Genomic DNA, 18,959 nt, shown 5'->3' with positions numbered 1-18,959 from the left:
CAAAAAAAAAAAAAAAAAAAAAACTAATTGTGGTGATGGTTGAATGATCTTGTGAATATACCAAAGCCAACCCTTTAAATGAATGAGTTGTATAGTATGTGAATTATACCTCAATAAAGCTATTACAAAACAAACAAATTTAATGTTTTGAATCAAGCTTAAATTTACAGCCTCACTTTTTTTAATTTAAAAAGCTGTTTGTTTAAATATTAGCAATATCATGGCAAATGCTGTATAATAGTTCGCAGCATTCATTTTAACAGAGGAAGAAATGTAGATATATTGTATTAACAAAATTAAAATAGAGTCAGGAGATAAAGTAGTAACCATTAATTTTTCTTTAGGCAATTACTGCAGTGATGTTTTATTTACCTATATCCAGAAGAGACTGGAACAGTATATAAAAACTAAGAAAAATTACGTTTGCTTGGGAAATTTTCTTTAAACAGCTCCTTTTGATTTATTCAACCAAAATATGCCACGGCCAAGAAACTAAAGTCACAGCAATGGAAACAGCTTAAGTTAAACATAATAAATGAATAGTATTCTATTGCCAAGTGTTGGAGTGCTGAGATTGGCTACTAGTATTTGACTGCCATTTACTATTAATAATAGTAATCTAGGCCTTCTACTGTTTTTTTTTTTTTGGTTTTTTTATTTTGCTTTGTTTTGTTTTCATTGCCAATTCTGAAAAATAATTTTGGATAATTATGGTGCTCCCTAAATATTAAGGGGCATTTGCTTGTATATCAAGCACAAGGCTGGTAAAGATAATAAATGATGGTGAATATTCACTCTAATTATAAGATTTCCCTAAACTACCTCTGGCAGCATATGTGTCTAATATAAATATAATAACACAACAAAATATTTCCCATTATCTTTTCAATAAATATAAACATATTAAAAACTGCCTGAAATTTATAATTTTACCTTTCTACTAAAATCCTTTCCTCGACTTGAAGAAACTAGCAAAATCTATCTCCCTCTATGTCCCTAGAGGTTACAGAAAGTCTCTATGACTCCATTTTCCACTCCTAGAAACGACAGGCTAACTTCACCACTCTGATAAACTGAATAAAAATGTTTTACACTTCTAATTAAAAACTTTGTTCAGTTTTCTGATTAAATGTTGATTTTCAAAAGGCTGTTTTGGAAGACACATGTGTCTGTTAGAAACTGAATTCTAGTAACTGATACTTTTTTGTAAGTAACCATAAGTCTGATTTAACTCACTAATGCAATCAGAGATGCTTATATGTGTGGTAGATACTGAGATGATGAAGAATGTCAATTATTAGTTTATACTGGCCCCAGATAAAGAAAATACTGCTCTGAACTTAAGAGGGGCAATACTTGAGTTTTCCTTTAAAAACAAAAAAGTTGCAGATGAAAAGGACATAAGGAGGTTATAGGAGAAGGTATCTTCTCATTGGAAAAGGCAGTCATTAAAGAATTAAGCTGTTGCTCTGGTCAACAACTATATTATTTGTTTCTTTTGGTTCCAGGTACCTGTGAGAAAAGAGGAAAGTAACAGAAGAGGCAACCTATTCATGGTGATAACTTTGAGGGCAGAACAAACTATCAGCAAAGGCAAGTTAAACTTGGTGTAAGAGTAGACAATTATGTCTAGTTCCCCAGGAGTGGGAAAGTCACAGGCTGCAGCTGAACTTTGACACCTGGAAAACTCAGCCAAGCAACAAAGTCATGAATATGCCCAGGGAAAGTTCTGACTCAGTTAAAAGCAGAGCAAGCTGTAAAAAGTGTTCTGCTCAAACTGAAGTATAATGTCAAGGTCATAATAATTAATGATTAAATAAACTAAGAAATCTAGGTGTTTGGTTCTTTAAAATTACTTAATATTTTGTTGTAATGTTTTAATCGAATTTCACTTTTGTGAAAACAAGAAAACTGAGGATAATTTAGTTGTAGAATGTGCTAATCTCCTTATTCAATACATCAAATCTCTAAGATTAACTGAAGAGATGACTGAGCCCTAACCAAGGGGCTCTAATGGCTGACAGATAATGTTCCTAAGAAGTCCTAAGTGCTAACTTAAATCTATCAAGTGGAAATGCATCTTAGACACTAAAGAAATATTTGCATTTCTGCCAATATTCTAAATCACTTTGATTTTCCTTAAAATTAATAAACTATAGTACTTGCCAACAAAAGGAGTAACGATGTAAAAGATTGTAACATGCAAATCCACAGATCTCGGTACAGCAAAGAGTGAAATATATTAATGAAATTTTTGCACACAAATGTATTACAACCATGAAATCTTATTGGAATAATTTCAAAAAAATCTTTTACTTTATGAAATAAATGCCAAAAGATCAGGCTGTAAAAGTCCTATTTAAAACCTCTGGGCAGGTCTGATGGTAGTGGGTTATCAGAACTTATTATTAATAACATTATTGTCATTAAAATTGGTATACAATCCCCTACTAAATTTGACTGGCTTTTAAAAAATAAAACAAAAAATGAAAAATATGAAGGGCAGAATTTTGCCTATTAATAAACTTAAGTGTAATAAAAATCACCATTACTGATATTTCTCACTAAAATCTATATCATATCTATTTGATATAGAATTAGATTGCAATGCTCTCACTTCATTTTATTCTTGGAGAGGTTGATAATGTAGCCACCTAAAGAAATCCATGACTTTGCAACATAGAGAAATGCACATACTTTCCTCTGGATCTTCACTGGCTGGGATGCTGTTGGAAATTTCCTGGACAGCAGCTCGTGACTCAGATGTAGAGCGATGCGGCCCTAGTTGACTGTCCCTTTGGGCTTCCCACTCTTCACTGAAGCCACCATCGTCATTCTCTGCAACAGCATCTTGTGACTCCCTTTCTGTACCTTCAAGAGAAAGTGGAAATTACACTCTAATACTTAGAAAAATTTCTTAATACCTTTAAGAAAATTACACAGACACAGTAACTACCTGTCATTGTATTAATAACTAGGTTAGCTGGCTGTTAAACCACAAAGCTGTGGGCTGTAGTAGTGTCTGCTGGTGGCTTTTCCAATCACCATTTTCCTCCTTATTTCCTGAGGGCAGAATCTTGATTCATTTGGGTTTCCACCCCTCAACCACATGACTCTGGTGGTAAATCTTGACCAACCCATTCTTCTTCCCAATGAAAGCTCTAAGGCTGTGGGGTTGTGACTCACTATGAGCCAATGAGTGGTAAGGAAAGGTCTGCTGGGAATTTGGGGGAAATTTTCTCACTCTTTAAGAGAGATTCAAGGAAGAAACAAACACTTTCTTGCCCTGGATGTTGTCTTATCTGGCTGTATATGATGCCTGGCACGACAGTGGTGACCATTAGAAGCAGTGAGGCTGAGGACCAAGCCTATATGCTAAAGATGGCAGAGTAGGAAGACGGAAAGAACCTGGGCTCTTGATAACATCAATGAGCTATAAAATAAACTCTATAAATGCCTTGGGACTTCTCATCACATGGGAGAATACATTTCATTCTTTGTTTAAGGCAACTGAGCTGAGTTTTTCTGTTCTTTGCAGCTAAAAGTTTCCTAACTATTAGCATATACCACTGGCTTGAGTGACTGAGTTATAAAAGTGGATTCATTATGGCAGGGGAAGGGAGAAAGGAAGAGAAGTGAATTGCTTTATAGGCTAGTCGCTTTGTTGTAATGCCTGTCAATCTGATTCAAAATGGTGAGCATGACAGTCTGGAGAAACTTCCATACATTAAAAATAGTTAAAATATTAATACATAAGCAAAACTTTTTTGCTTCCTTTATTTTTTATAAAAGTAATACATGTTTATAGCAGAAGTACATTTACTGTGAATAAGTAAGTGAAGCTTGTACACGTCACGGCTCTTACTTGAATAGACTTCCTCTGGGACAGCCCTAGCAATTTTGTATTGGTAGTTTTGTATTCTTTTTCTTAACCAAGTCTCCACAAAGCCCAAATCTTCCCTGGTTCAGAGTTTATAAAATCATCTAAGAACAAGACTCACAAATAAAAACAGCAGCCCCTGTTCGGCCCCATCCCTCCTCATTCCTGATCCTCATTCCTCCTTTCAACTCTTAGCTGTTTCTTTTGGTATTTACCTCCATAATTAATTATAAATAGCATGCTCATCGTGCTCTGTCTTGATATTTTAATTTAGATATTTACTCATTTCCTAGAGGGAAGATGAAGCATTGGCTCTCATCCTCTTATGCATGCATACTCATTAACTCCTCCCATCTTCCCAATGTCATCGTTTTGTTAAATTCAGCTTTATTAATAAGATTATCACTATGAATATAGTATTCACAACTAAACTATTTTGCTACAGCCAGAATATAATTACATTTGCTTTTTTGAACAACTTTTTGTTTTCTCTGGATAACTGCCTCATTTTTTCCCTTGATGGATTCTCTATGTAATAACTATGACTAATTTATCCTCAAACTCTCTGACAGTTCAAACACATCAGGTAATCTCTCCATTCTATTATTTTTTTTCCCTTGCACAGACATCCCTGTTGGAACCCTATGTTTTTTTGTTCCAATCTAACTTCTAGTTTCACTAATACAGTGGTTTTCGTCTAGGGATGGCACTAGGGGGTGTTTGGAAATAACTAGTATGGAGGAGGTTTTGGTTATCACAAGGCCTTGGAGCCACTATTGGCCTTCAGTGGGTGACGGGCCAGGGATTCTAAGTATCTTGCAATGTGAGGTGAAGTCCCACACAATGAAGAACTGTCCCACCTAAAACACCAGCAGCACTCTCACTGAGGAACTCTGCTGTTCATCCTGCCTTCTCACTTCAAAGCCTTCACCCATGAGTTTCCTCTTCTGAAAAGCTCTTCGTCCACTGCTATTATCACTTCCTCAGGGAAGCCTTCCTTGACTTTCCAGAATACTTAAAATTTCCCTACTATAAACTTAATTATTTATGTAATAATATGTTGAATGTCTATCTCCCCAAATATATTATAAGCTCCACAAGGGCAGGGCATGTCTTGTTCAGTACTATATCCCCACTGCCTGGCAAAGTACTGGACACACAGGTGCTCAACCAACATTTGTCAAAAGAATAAAATCTTGACGTGCTAAATACACACTCATGCTCATATACCTATAAATTCACAGACAAATGACCTTTTAATTTTCTTTAGCTGAACACAGGTTAACACAATAACCAGGCTTGTAGCAATTGTTTCCAATACATTTCCTATTTTTCTACTAGGTCTACTACTGGTCTAACTCCACCTTGTTCTGTTTCCTTGCTCACTGCAGGATGAAGCCTGATATCTCTGGGTCCCAAATATGAATTCCCAACTCAAAGTATCCTCCCTGAAGTTATCCAAACGCTAACCCTGCAGTTTTCTTGGTTCTACAAAACCTCAACTCTCCCTTTCCTGACAAACAGCAACTCAAGACCTTTTTCCTCACCAATCTTTATTTTTCCTGTTTTTCAGCTTCCTCATAAGGTTAGCCCTTTGTTTTGCTTTAAAATTTTTCCTTTCTTTACCATTTATATTATGTTGTTATTCCTCAACTCTTTCTAATAACAACTTCTAATTTGTGTTCTTAATATCTTCTGTAGTAGCTACAGTGGGCCTTTCACTCTTCTATCCTAAGCCATTATTATTCTCTTCCAGAAAGTCATATCCACTGGAATATTTGAGCTTCTCAGTATAAACATTACCACATCTCAAATCAAATTATAGTTAAGTTACTCTGGCCATGTTAGATAAGGGGCTATCATTTTTACATGTTTGGAGAGCTTATTTTTTCTTTAAAAAATCATAGCCTTGACTTGAACCTTTCCATACTCATATCAGGTATTCAATGGCAGAAATCTGAACCTAGGGTGCCTTGACTGTACTGTTGGGTCTGGAGTATCTGAACTCCTTAAATATTAATCTGTGTACTTACTGGGCATTACCACATCTTTCAAGAAATTCTCAAAGGAGTCCATGACCAAAGAAAGAGGTTAAAAATCACTAATTGCCTCATAACCCACTGTTAGCCTGTAAGATGACAATGATCATGAAAAAACAGGATATTTCCAAATAAAAGTCACCTACTTTGTGCTTTATATTTAGTGTTTTTAGATACCCTCCTTTGGGCTTCTGGGTCTCCTTCTGCCATATTCACCAACCACACCATTGTTGCTGTTGAGAAAGACAAAATTCCAGGTAAGCACCGGAAACATGGAAGGAAAGTATATGAATAGACAGCAGTAGACAGTTACTTTTCTATACAAATCACTAATCTTCTTATTGCTGCTTTAAGAATCCTTAACAATCAGAAATAAATGTATGCTAAAAAAAATGATTCTCTTTAATTTTAGCAGATAAAAAAAATTCTGAAATTGAATGTTTAGTGTTGTGTTCAAACTGTAGCTGCTACCACAAAACTGTTCATCATTGTTTACAGTCCCTGAAAAGTAGTCAGAAGGAAAACCATTCAGGCTAGCAAAATACCACTGGAATAATAGCTGGACTAGTTGAATGTCCTAAAATAGTGTGACCTCACTGATAAAAATTATTTATTGGAATTAAATTCAAGGACACACTGGGGTTCACAAAAGCCTTGGAAGAAGATTATAATTCTAAAGATGCATGAAGGAAATTTCCTTCATATTATGTCTCACTTTTGGAATGTTCAATAATCCTAAACCATGTTTTAAATGTGGAGAAGGAAAAAAACAGTTAAAAGCAATAAACATAAAGGGGACTATCAACTGGCCTTTCTATGTCCCTTATATTGAAATAACATATATATCTACATAGATCTAGACACATATCTCTAACACATCTTAGTTAATAGATAATGTGTTATTTATTGATTGACTGATTGACAGAGTCTCACTCTGATGCCCGGGCTACACTGCCGTGGTGTCAGCCTAGCTCACAGCAACCTCAAACTCCAGGGCTCAAGCAATCCTTCTGCCTCAGCCTCCAGAGGAGCTGGGACTAGAGGTATGCGCCACCATGCCCGGCTAATTTTTTCTATATATTTTTAGTTGTCTGACTAATTACTTTCTATTTTTAGTAGAGATGGGGTCTCGCTCTTGCTCAGGCTGGTTTTGAACTCCTGACCTTGAGTGATCCTCCCACCTCGGCCTCCCAAAGTGCTAGGATTACAGGTGTGAGCCACTGTGCCTGGCCCAATGTGAATACTTTAAAATGATGCTTCTTTCTCCTATATATTTCAGGTAGGAATGAAAAATGGAATAATCCCTATTACAGGGGAATCTGATAACATCTAACAAAACTACCTGTGCATTAAACCTTCAACCCAGCAATACCACTTTTGGGAATTTATCCTGAAGATACACAACAATAATATAAAAACACATATAACACATATGAGCCATATGGAGCTATAGTAGCAAGCAATTGCCAGCAGCAACTTCAGTCCAATCTGGTTACAGTAAGCAATTTTAAACAAGATACTTGGCATCTGTGTCTGTCTGGTTTTTTATCACTGTAATTGTATAGTTATACCCATGTTCCTAACGCTCTTAGGTTTCTTGAAGAAATACACAGCCAAAGAGGCTGAAATTCTGTAATTCACCATGGCCTTGTAATTTTTGAAGTCAAACAAGTTTCATTATATGATAACCCAACTAACTGATCAAAAGTCAACATAAGCCAGGCAGGAAATATACTGTTTAACTAGATCCAAAGAAGAAAAACAGAAGGGCAACCACTATATACACTGTTCGCACACTTCTATACCGTTTTTGGCAATGAAGGCAGCAGGTATTTATTTTCCTTTCTTCATGCAAGTATGAACAAATATAGTTACAAACCTTTCTGTTTTAGCATTGACTATTACTGTGAAAATAAAGGATCAGATAACTTTTTCTGTAAAGTGCCAGAGATTAAACAATGCAGGCTTTGTGAGCCACATATTCTTCCTTGTTCTTTTAAACAACCTTTTAAAAATGTAAAAACCATTCTTAGCTTCCCAGCTGTACAAAAATAGGCCATGCGGCCAGGCACAGTGGCTCAAGCTTGTAATCCTAACACTTTGGGAGGCCAAAGTGGGATGATTACTTGAGGTCAGGAGTTGGAGACCAGCCTAGTAAGATCTCATCTCTATAAAAAATTAGCTGGGTGTGGTGGTGCATGCCTGTAGTCCAGCTATTTCGGAGGCTGAGGCAGGAGGATTGCTTGAGCCTAGGAGTTGGAGGCTGCAGTGAGCTATGATGACACTACTGCACCCCGTCCTGGGCAAAAATCAGACCTTGTCTCCAAAAAACCAAACCAAAACAAAACAAAACCAGGCCATGGACCACATTTGGCTGTAGGCAGTAGTTTGGTGTCCCCTGATGTGATTATCGTAAATTATATATTTGTTGAATGAATTAATAATACTAAAATAATATCCAATAAACCACTTTTCTATCACCAAACATCTTAGCTCAATAGGAAAATATGCAGTTTTAAAAATTTACATAATATAAAACCCCACGAACTGATATGAAATCAAAGGAAAGTTTTACATAAAATGATCTATCTCAAGGAATTGTTAGCTTCATTTTTAGATAAGCTTCCTGAGTGGACCATCTCTACTAATGACTGTAAGGGAAGAATGAGTTAGTTCAAAGAGTAGGTGTACACTTTTCCTGTCAGATGATAGGAATAAAAAACAAAATTGCTCATATATTTCCTGAGGATAAGAGCCTTTTGAAAACTGAATATCCTTAACTGAGAGAGACTACAAAAGCACATGGAAGGACTGTATTTTTAAAGAATAAATAAGACTGACTTTCATATTCATGTTTACATCCACTTCAGGGGAAAAGTATTGATTAGTGTTACCGTTTTCTTACATTCTGTTAAAACACTAATCAGTACTTTTTCCCTGAAGTGGATATAAACATGAGAATTTTGTATACACAGACACATCCACACATATACAGCCCCCTTCCCCACTGTCTCCCAAAGGATACTGCATATACTGCTTTAAATCCTGCTTTTATATTTAATATATATAATTTTGGACATTTAAAAAATAGTTGGACATATACAGAGCACTCCATTCTTTTTGATGGCTGCACAATGATCCACTGTATGAATGTGCCATAATTATTTTAAAGTGCCCCCTTCTGATGGACACTCAGGTTACCTCAAGTTTTTCCCTAATACAAGCATTGTTTCAGTGAACATATTTCCATACTTCTGCAAGTATATTCCCTTAGTCTAAATTTCTAGCATTAACTATTAACATTTCATGGAACATTTTGTGTGCACAAATATAAATTACATAAAATGTTGATGCTCAAAACTTCATCTGCTCTTTTCTGCCAATAAACACAGTAAGCACTTGATAATAGATTTATGTTGGAGATAGAGTAAAAGATCCTTGCGTTCCAGACAGCTGTTCTAAAACTTAACCAAACTTCTCCAACTATGGGCATAACCCCCATATCTCTTCCACTTTCCACAAATGACTAACATCAGGTTTACCAGAAAGACTGAGGTCAACTAACATGGGCTCCCAAATTTACCTCCTTCAATATTTCACTATACTTCACTCTCTTCTGCTTTTCTGTCTTCCTTTTTCTTCCTTCCAGGTATTTCCCTGTTCTAGGCCTAACTCCTCTTCCTGAACTTTTAGAGCAGTTTCTACTTGCTTTGTAGATAACCTTGCTCTGCCTGTAAGATTTTCTTTTCTTTTTTTTTTTTTTTGAGACAAGGTCTTGCTCTGTTGTCCAGGCTAGAGTGCAGTGGTGTGGTCATAGCTCACTGCAGGTTTAAACTCCTGGGGTCAAGTGGTCCTCCTGCCTCAGCCTCTGGAATAGCTGGGATTACAGGGCCAGGCTACCACGCTTGGCTAATTTTTTTAACTTTTATTTTTTTTGTAGAGACAGGGTCTCGCTATCTTGCTCAGGTTGCTCTCAAACTCCCCGGCCTCAAGCAATCCTGCTTCGGCCTTCCAGAGTGCTGGGATTACAGGTGTGAGCCACCAGGCCCGGCTGAGACGGCAATTTTTGACATAGTGGGTGGTATTTATTATACCTCTCCTTCACCATCTGTTCTCTGCCTACACCATCACTTCCATTGCCAGCACCAACAAAACACAGATACACACACACCTTCTTCCCTTTGGAATACTGTTTCTGGTCCTATCATTTTACAGAAATTGCTCTCTTCAATGTCACAATGATGTCTTAGGCACCAAATCCTGTGTGGTTTACTTAGTCCTCATTATCTTTGATGACTTTTTCTTTTTTAAATAAACAGGGTCTCACTCTGTCACCTAGGCTGGAGTGTAGTGGCGTGATCAAAGCTCACTGAAGCCTCCAACTGCTGGGCTCAAGTGATCCTCCTTGCCTCAGCCTCCCACAGTGTTGGGATTCCAGGTGTGAAACACCCATGCCTGGCCTCTCTTCTACTTTTATTTGAATCACTCACGCACTCCCAGAGCTTAACTATCACCTCTATGCTGATGTTCTTCAACTTTGCATCTCTAATATCAACCTTTTTCCAACCACTAGTACTTCACTTCTAAACTCCTGCTGGAAATTTCTACCTGAATGGCCCACAAGTACCATAAACTAAATTAGATATGGACCACAAAATACATACAACGAAACAGATCCCTCAAAGAAGAAAACATTTCTTCTTCATCACCTTTCCTTCAGGCTTAAAACTTCTAATCTCAGTTGCTAAGAACTACTGATTCTCCTTCTGAAATCTCTCATTAAGCCCTTCTCTTGATTGCTACTGCCAATGCCATAACTCAAACTCTATCTTCCACCTAGATCATGGCAATATCATCTTAGTATGCTTCCCATGATCTCAGCATCCACCCTCTCCAATTCATCTTACACAACGCTGCCGGCTTGCAAAGGCACGGCTCTGATCACATTTTCTTCTGCTCGAGAACCTTCTGATTTCCCAGGGATCACGGAACAGCACACAGATACCGAAACCAATCACTCCTTAGTATCCTTGATCTTGCCCTAATCTGCCTTTTCAAACTCAACTCCTAGTATTCTCCCCACTTCATACTCCATGTTCTAGTCAAATTGAATACATGAAATTTGATAAAGATGCTTCACACTTTACAACTTCAAGCCATTTTTTGTGATGAGCTCACTTTTAGAATCAACTCTTCCATCTCTACTTATGAAATCCCATCCACCCTTAAACGTTTCAAACTAAATGCTGCCTCTTCCACCAAGCATTCCCTGACTCCCCAGCCATATTTTCCCTTTTTTGAACTCTCTCTGCACTCTGATTGTACCTCTTGTAAATATGATAACACTCTGCCTCAGATGTTGCTTTTTTATATACATCTCTTACCTCACCTCTGAATTGTAAGCAAATGAGCTCTGAGAGAAGGCAAAGTATCTTAACCATCTTTTTGGTTTTCCACAGCACAGATAAGGTTGATGCTCAATCAATATTTACTGAATGATTAGGAAGGGTATAACTCTAAAACAAAAAAAGGTAAACACATTCTGAAGGAAGAGCACAATTCTTTCAATAAGCTAGGGTAAGATTCACCTGTAATATATATGTATACATAAATGTTCGCTAACTCTTGACTAACAAGTTTTTAAATGGAAATACTGGCTCTCCGACCTCTAAATATTTCCTTTCTTTCTACTCATATTGAATCAACATCAGGTAAAAGACAATGAATGGTTTGCAACAAAAAGAGATCTGCAGGAGTTCCATTAATGCTGTGCATTTAAGATGAGAAAAAAGTACCATGATAATGACCATAAGTACATGTGTTAGAGTTCCTATAAATTCTAAGCTGATTACTAATTCAGTATCATTCTCAGTACTTACAGGAGTAAATGAGAGCTGGAAATAGAGTTTCATTTCTCTCCTGAGCTGTTTCAACCAGCATACGGAGTGGACCTTTTGGACACAAAACAGCCACTAAATCTAGAAAGAGAAAAATACAAAAGGCTTTTGATAAAATGCATGGGCTAAATTTGTAAATGGGTGTGTTAGGGAGGAATTGACCAAAGGAAAAGGTTTAATTTTTTGTTTTCATTTACACAAAAGATATTGAATGAATATGAAATAAATAGCAGGTAAACTGGTGGAGGAAAAACAACCTAAATAAAATAAACAAAACCAAACAGAAGCTCTCTAACAATTTCATTTTGGGTTTGACTGCTATTTGCTTAGTCTACAGTGTATCATTGCTGGATTCTAGGAATAAGTCTTCCCAGTTTGAAGGAAAGAGGCAGAGATAACAAGACATACTATTCTAGGGCAGTTGTCAATCCACAACAAGCAGAAATGAGGACAAGTCACTCCCAAACAAATCACAGCTATGAGCTACAAATACAAGTTCTACTCCGAGAGGAATTTAATAGAGGGGATTTGACTGAACTTGTCAAAATATGAAGAGTACAATAGAAAAGATTCATCCTTTCTCCTTTTTAAAAATAGTATTATGTAGATAATTGAAATAAGAGGACAATAAACTTAAATAAAACAAAATAATTAACAACTCTTTGCATGATAAAGTTTAGAATTTCTTTAGTCTCCAGGCAAATAAAAGCACTTTACAAACATTCAGGTCTCAGAACACATGTGGTACTAAAAAGTGGCTTATTTTACAAAAATAGTAATTCAGAGAGGAAGCAATATGCCTAAATTTTTCCTGATTACACCATTACTTCTTTTCATCAACTGCGATTTTTCTTTCATTTTCTATGTCATGAAAATTCAGAATATAGAAATATAAAAATAATTTTAAACATTTAAAAATATAGAACAGGTATAGCTAAATTTGTAAAGGAAAAATTGATAGCTTGTGTTGACATTATTGTCATTTAAATGCATTTAAATAAAAAAACTTCATGCCTTGAAGTGGTCCAGTCTCCTTGCATAACAGTGTAAAACATAGTACAGTAATAAAACACACACACACATACGCACACAAATCTCTATTCCCGCCATTCACATTTCAATTTGTTTGAATAAGAAAAGGGAAATATTGTCTTGCTCCAAAATAATAGGATTTTCAGCTTGTTTGAAGCTGCCACATCCTGTAACTATTTTGGTTTTATGACGTGTTCTCCCTAATAGAATTGCTAAATTATAAACTCACTTATATTTTAAAGTAATTGAAGTGAATTAAAATTAATTTTGCTTTGAAAATTCCCAAAACAATCTTTGTAACAAATTACAGCATCTTGAGACCTTATAAAAACGAAGTTGAGAATCACTACTCTAAATATTGGATATAAAAACCTCTTAATTTAAAGGAACTCAAAGCTCTATAGAAATAATCATTTGTATTATGTGCAGACAAAATAGAGGGTTGATGGCAGAAATAGTGTAATATGGTGGAAAGAATACTGGACTTGGGAATTCAGACTCTAGACAAACAGTTTATGCTTAGGCAAATAATTCACCTCTAAAAAACTCCAAGTTTCTTAGCAGTAAAATAGGGATAACTGCCTTCATTACTTCACAGAATTATATAAAAAATAACAACTACCATTTACTGACAGATACTGCTCTAAGAGTATTAGTGTATCATACGTAACACGTAATTTAATCTACTAAGACTTAGAGGCTGAGTATCCTGTATGTGGTCAAACAGCCAGTAAGTGATGAGTAGAAGAGTCTAGATTTGAACCCAGGTATTCTGTCTCCAGAACTGGCATTCTTTTTTTTTTTTGAGACAGAGTCTCACTGTGTTGCCCGGGCTAGAGTGCCGTGGCATCATCTTAGCTCACAGCAACCTCAAACTCCTGGGCTCAAGCGATCCTCCTGCCTCAGCCTCCCGAGTAGCTGGGACTATAGGCATGCGCCACCATGCCCGGCTAGTTTTTTCTACATATTTTTAGTTGTCCAATTAATTTCTTTGTATTTTTAGTAGAGACGGGGTCTCGCTCTTGCTCAGGCTGGTTTCGAACTCCTGAGCTCAAACAATTCGCCCGCCTCAGCCTCCTAGAGAGCTAGGATTACAGGCGTGAGCCACCGTGCCTGGCCCAGAACTGGCATTCTTAATCACAGCTAAGCAATAAGAGATGAGTACTTTGCAAACCATCAAGTATTTTATAACATACAGTCATTATGAAGTCAGGCACAGCAAGTATATGAATTCTATAGTTCCATGACAGATTATTCAAATACAAGAACAGAACCAGTTCAATACTATTTCCACAGACTGTTTCTTCGTTAATCAAATGGGGATGACGAGGTTTCCTGGTACAGGCCACCAGACATTTTAATAAGCCTTGAACAGTGATAAAAGAGTATGGCCTTATAATACAGAAACTACATACTGACCTCTGAAATCGGATCTCTTTTGGCTTTCATGCAGGGCAACAGCCACAGAGTATGTACCTGTACAGCTGCTTCAGTTATTTATGCCGGGGTACACTTTGACTGTTCAGGATTCATGTCACACTGGTTGTTACAGAATTTGAATCTCACACTGCCCAAAAAGCTTAATTTTTAAGAGTAATTCTACTTAAGTTACCTTATAAAAAGTAGGTAACCTAATTTCTCTCTCTTTTTTTTTTTTGAGACAAGAGTCTCACTGTGTTTCCCGGGCTAGAGTGCTGTGGCATCAGCCTAGCTCACAGCAACCTCAAACTCCTGGGCTGTAGTGATCCTCCTGCCTCAGCCTCCCGAGTGCCTGGGATTACAGGCATGCGCCACCATGCCTGGCTGATTTTTTCTATATATTTTTAGTTGTCCAGCTAATTTCTTTCTATTTTTAGTAGAGACGGGGTCTCGCCCTTGCTCAGGCTGGTCTCGAACTCCTGAGGTCAAACGATCCCCCCGCCTCGGCCTCCCAGAGTGCTAGAATTACAGGCGTGAGCCACCGCGTCCGGCCAGTAACCTAATTTTGATTTTAAAAATGAACTGAGCAATTTACATATCAAGCACTCTGCTTGTTCTTTTAAATATATATTCAATTCACTAAACTCTTACAACCCAGAGAAGCACTGTTCCCAATTTACAAATGAGGTAACTGCAGCTCAAAGAGCCTGAGTCACTTTCCTAAGATCATAAAGACTGTACATGTTAGAGATGGAATTTGAATCTAAGTCTTCTGACCAGCAGTTCAAGGTTCCTTCCATCAACCCATCACCAAGCTAAACTGCAGGCAGCAAAAAAACATTTTAAAAAAACTCAACCTCAAAAATTTTGAAACCTTTGTATGAAAAGGATACTATAATCACTTCTTGGCCTTTAGGCTAAGATCAAGTGAAAAGATACTATAGCAAATTATTTACTGAAGCATTTTCCCTAAGTCAAGATAATTAGATGAGGAAGAAAAACATGCCAGTGAGGCATTTCTGTAATGAACAAATTTAATCTTGGGTTTTACCATATACTGAGATTACAGCCAAGATGAGCCACGCAGTCCATTCAGGGAGGTACTTGATAAACACCAGGGCCATGAGGGCACTGATCATAATGAGATATGCCTGCTGGAGTCGAAGTGGACCTTTCCAGTGAATGGAAATCATTCCCACCACACCGAAATTCCAGATCAGGAGCGCAACAGTAATGTAGTCCACAGCAACGTTATAGGTTTTAAACACTTCTCTGAAAAAAATTAAGCAGATTTTAAAAGATTTATGTACAATAATTTTTTTTTTTTTAAGAGATAGGGTCTCACTCTGTCACCCAGGCTGGAGTGCAGTGGCATGATCACAGCTCACTGTAACCTCGATCTCCCAGGCTCAAGCCTGGGTCCTTGGTCTACCCTGGTCTACCAAAGTGCTGGGATTATGGGAGTGAGCCATGGTGTCCAGCCTTATTATATACAATAACTTTCATCAAACATTGTTTAGAATGATGGTTCCCAAACATTAGATATTTATATCCCACATTTATTATTTTACCATATCCCGTATCAACTGTGCTTGATATAGGATAAACATTTCTTTAAATTAATTCCCTCTTTCCCTCAAGTTGAGCTTATTTTAACAGGAAGCTCTATATCATTCGTATAAATGGGAAATCAGTATCACAAGCCATAGCTATAAAGGTAAGTATGAAAACTGAAAATGGCCATATACCACCTAAAATACCATATTATGCTTTGGGAAATACTAGTTTAAAATACCTGAAATTAGAAACAATTAAACATGCATCAAAAAATTTTATAGGTAGGAAATAAATTTTCATACAATGAAGTTTAGCGGTCACTAAAATACATATATATTTTATACACACAAACATGGAGTATAGGCATAACACATTGCTGCTTGAAAAAAATATGATCCTATTTATGTAAAATACTGTGAGAGAAGAGTGGGCAAGAAACTGATACATTAATTCCTGAAAAGATGACAGGACTTGTCTTTAGGTGGTAAGAGTCTGGTCATTTTTCACTTTTCTTTTTTATAATCTTACATGATGCTTTTTTTTTTTTTTGGTTAAAAAAAACAAAAACAATGAACGTCTAGCATTTTTATAATGAAGAAAAATACTATTTTAATTTTGGGGGGAAAAAATCCACCACCTAAAAGGAAAGAGGCTGCAACTACAGAAAATGCCCTAGGTAACCGAGGAGAAAGAAAGCACTCCTTTATTTAAGCATAAACTTTGGGTTACTGGTACCATCCAGGAAGATGATTCTTCTCCCACTTTGAAATCCAAAATAAGGTAAATAATCACATTTCTGGACAATCAGATATTTGTATTAAGCATTTAAGATATCCTAGCATTCAAAAAATACTTATTAATCTTTGCCTAGGCAATACATCATAAGATATAAAATTCACAATAGATACTGTGAAAAGTTTTCCTCCCCATTGTGTCCCACAGTTACCCTTTACTAGAGGAAAGCACTATTACTGATTTCATGTGTATCCTTCCAGAGAGAGTTTATAACACATCATAGACACAAATGATAGCATACTATATACAAATATAGCATACCATATTCTGTACCGGGTTTTTTTCTCTTACTAATACAATGAAGAATTTTCTACATCAGTATCCAGTATATCAGAGCTGCCCCATTCTTTTTAATGGCTATTTTAGTTTTTTTAGGTACAGAGTCTCACTATGTTGCCCAGGCTGGATTCAAACTGCTGGGTTCAAGCAATCCTCCCACCTGAGCCTTCTGAACAGTAGGGACTATAGGTGTGCACCACCACACCCAGCTTATAATGACTTTCTTTATGGATGTACCATAATTTATTTAACCAATTTTCTATTGATGGTATTTAGACCGATTCTATTCTTTTGCTATTAGAAACAATACTGCAATGATTATCCCTGTAATTTACTAGGTTCAGGACATATGCATTTAATATTTTAATGGATTTGTCAAACTGGTCTTAATAAAAAGTTAGATATCAACATGTACGCATTTATTTCCCTGCATCTTTGCCAGCATATTATCAAACTATTTGATCTTTGTTAACTTAATATATAGCTTTAATTATTATAGTATTAATCTTATGAGAAGGATATATGTGTTTTCTTTTTTTGAGACAGGGTCTTTCCTTGTCACTCAGGCTAGAGAGTGCAGTGGTGTCATCATAGTTCACTGCAACCACCAACTCCTGAGCTGAAGTTATCCTCCTGCCTCAGCCTCCCCAGTAGCTGGGACTACAGGCGTGTTTCACTACACCTAGCTAATTTTTCCTTATTTTATATTTTTTAATAGAGAGGGGGTTTCGCTCTTGCTTAAGCTGGTCTTGAACTCCTAGCCTCAAGCAATCCTCCTGTTTTGGCCTCCCAAAGTGCTAGCACCTGGCCCATTCTTAAATGTTCTTATTTAAGAATAATTTGTGTTTCTCTGTTAACTATAACTTTCTGTTATATCCTTTGTCCATTTTTTGGTTAGGTTGTTGATCTTATTTTCATGCAGAGGTTCTTTACATATAAAGTAAATTAGTCTTTGTCTATGAAATGAGTAGAAGATATGTTTAGTGGTTTGTCATTCATTCTTTGATTTTGTTCATGGTGTGGTTTTTTGGTTTGTTCTTTGTTTTTCAGAAATTTTTTTAATGGAGATGAATTTATTAATCTTTTCTTTTATGTGCCCAGGGTTTGTATCATACTTAAAAGGTCCTTCCTTACTGTAATATTATATATATGTTATAATATTCCCTCTTCCCCATATTTTCCTCTAGTTAATAGTTCTACTTTCATATTTAGATCTTTAATCCACTTGGAACTTACCCCAGTATAGATATAAGGAAGGAATACAAATTTTTTCCCCCAAATGACTACCCAATTATCCTAACATCAAACATTACTAAATAATCCATCTATAATCTACTGATACTAAATTTAATTTACGATAAACTAAATTCTGTCATATATTTGAGCATTTTTCTAGAATTTCTAATCCTTTTTGTAGGTCTCACTATTTTAATTATTGTAGCTTTATAATTTCATATCAGGTAGGCCTAGTATTCCTTCATTTCTTTTTGTGGATACTCTCATTTATTTTTCCAAATAAACTTTAGAATCTTCTTATCTAGATTCAAAATAACAATTGGGCTTATATTAAGTATTAGAATAGCCAGGGGTAGTGGCTCATGCCTATAATCCCACACTTTGGGAGGCTGAGGCAGGAGGATCGCTTGAGGCCAGGAGTTTGAGACCAGCCTGAGCAACACAGAGAGACCCTGCCTCTACAAAAAATAGAAAAATTAGCTGGGCATGGTGGCGCGTGCCTGTAATCCCAGCTACTTGGGAGGCTGAGGCAGGAGGATCTCCTGAGCCCAAGAGTTTGAAGTTGTAGTGAGCTATGATGACACCACTGCACTTTATTCTAGCCAGGTGACAGAGCGAGACTCTGTCTCAAAAAACAAACAAACAAACAAACAAACAAAAACAAAATTTAAGATCTCTTGGGAGTATACCTATAAATAAAAAGTGTTTTCTCTATAGTATATAGTGAGAGCAAAAGATACATTTGTCATTAAAAAAAACCCTGCACTATTTATATGAGAAAAGATTCATATCCATATTATATTATGGATAATATAAATTGATAAT

At 36.4% G+C, this 18,959-nt stretch overlaps 1 protein-coding gene across 3 annotated transcripts in view; it reads right to left on the bottom strand.

Annotated features, from left to right (window-relative positions):
• Positions 1 to 18,959, bottom strand: part of PSEN1 (presenilin 1) — a 95,224-nt gene that overhangs the window by 7,343 nt on the left and 68,922 nt on the right. For all 3 annotated transcript variants that reach the window (XM_012656183.1, XM_012656185.1, XM_012656184.1), the window contains 4 exons: positions 15,319 to 15,539; positions 11,799 to 11,897; positions 6,066 to 6,152; positions 2,698 to 2,871 (listed from right to left, as the gene is read on the bottom strand). In XM_012656183.1, the coding sequence (XP_012511637.1) occupies positions 2,698 to 2,871; positions 6,066 to 6,152; positions 11,799 to 11,897; positions 15,319 to 15,539 (581 nt within the window). The remainder of the gene's footprint in view (positions 1 to 2,697; positions 2,872 to 6,065; positions 6,153 to 11,798; positions 11,898 to 15,318; positions 15,540 to 18,959) is intronic.

Source organism: Propithecus coquereli, unplaced genomic scaffold, assembly GCF_000956105.1.
Source record: "Propithecus coquereli isolate 6110/MARCELLA unplaced genomic scaffold, Pcoq_1.0 Scaffold5, whole genome shotgun sequence".
NCBI classification, from domain to species: domain Eukaryota; kingdom Metazoa; phylum Chordata; class Mammalia; order Primates; family Indriidae; genus Propithecus; species Propithecus coquereli.
Note: the sequence above shows the minus strand (reverse complement) of the source record. Positions and strands in the feature narration are given on the sequence as shown.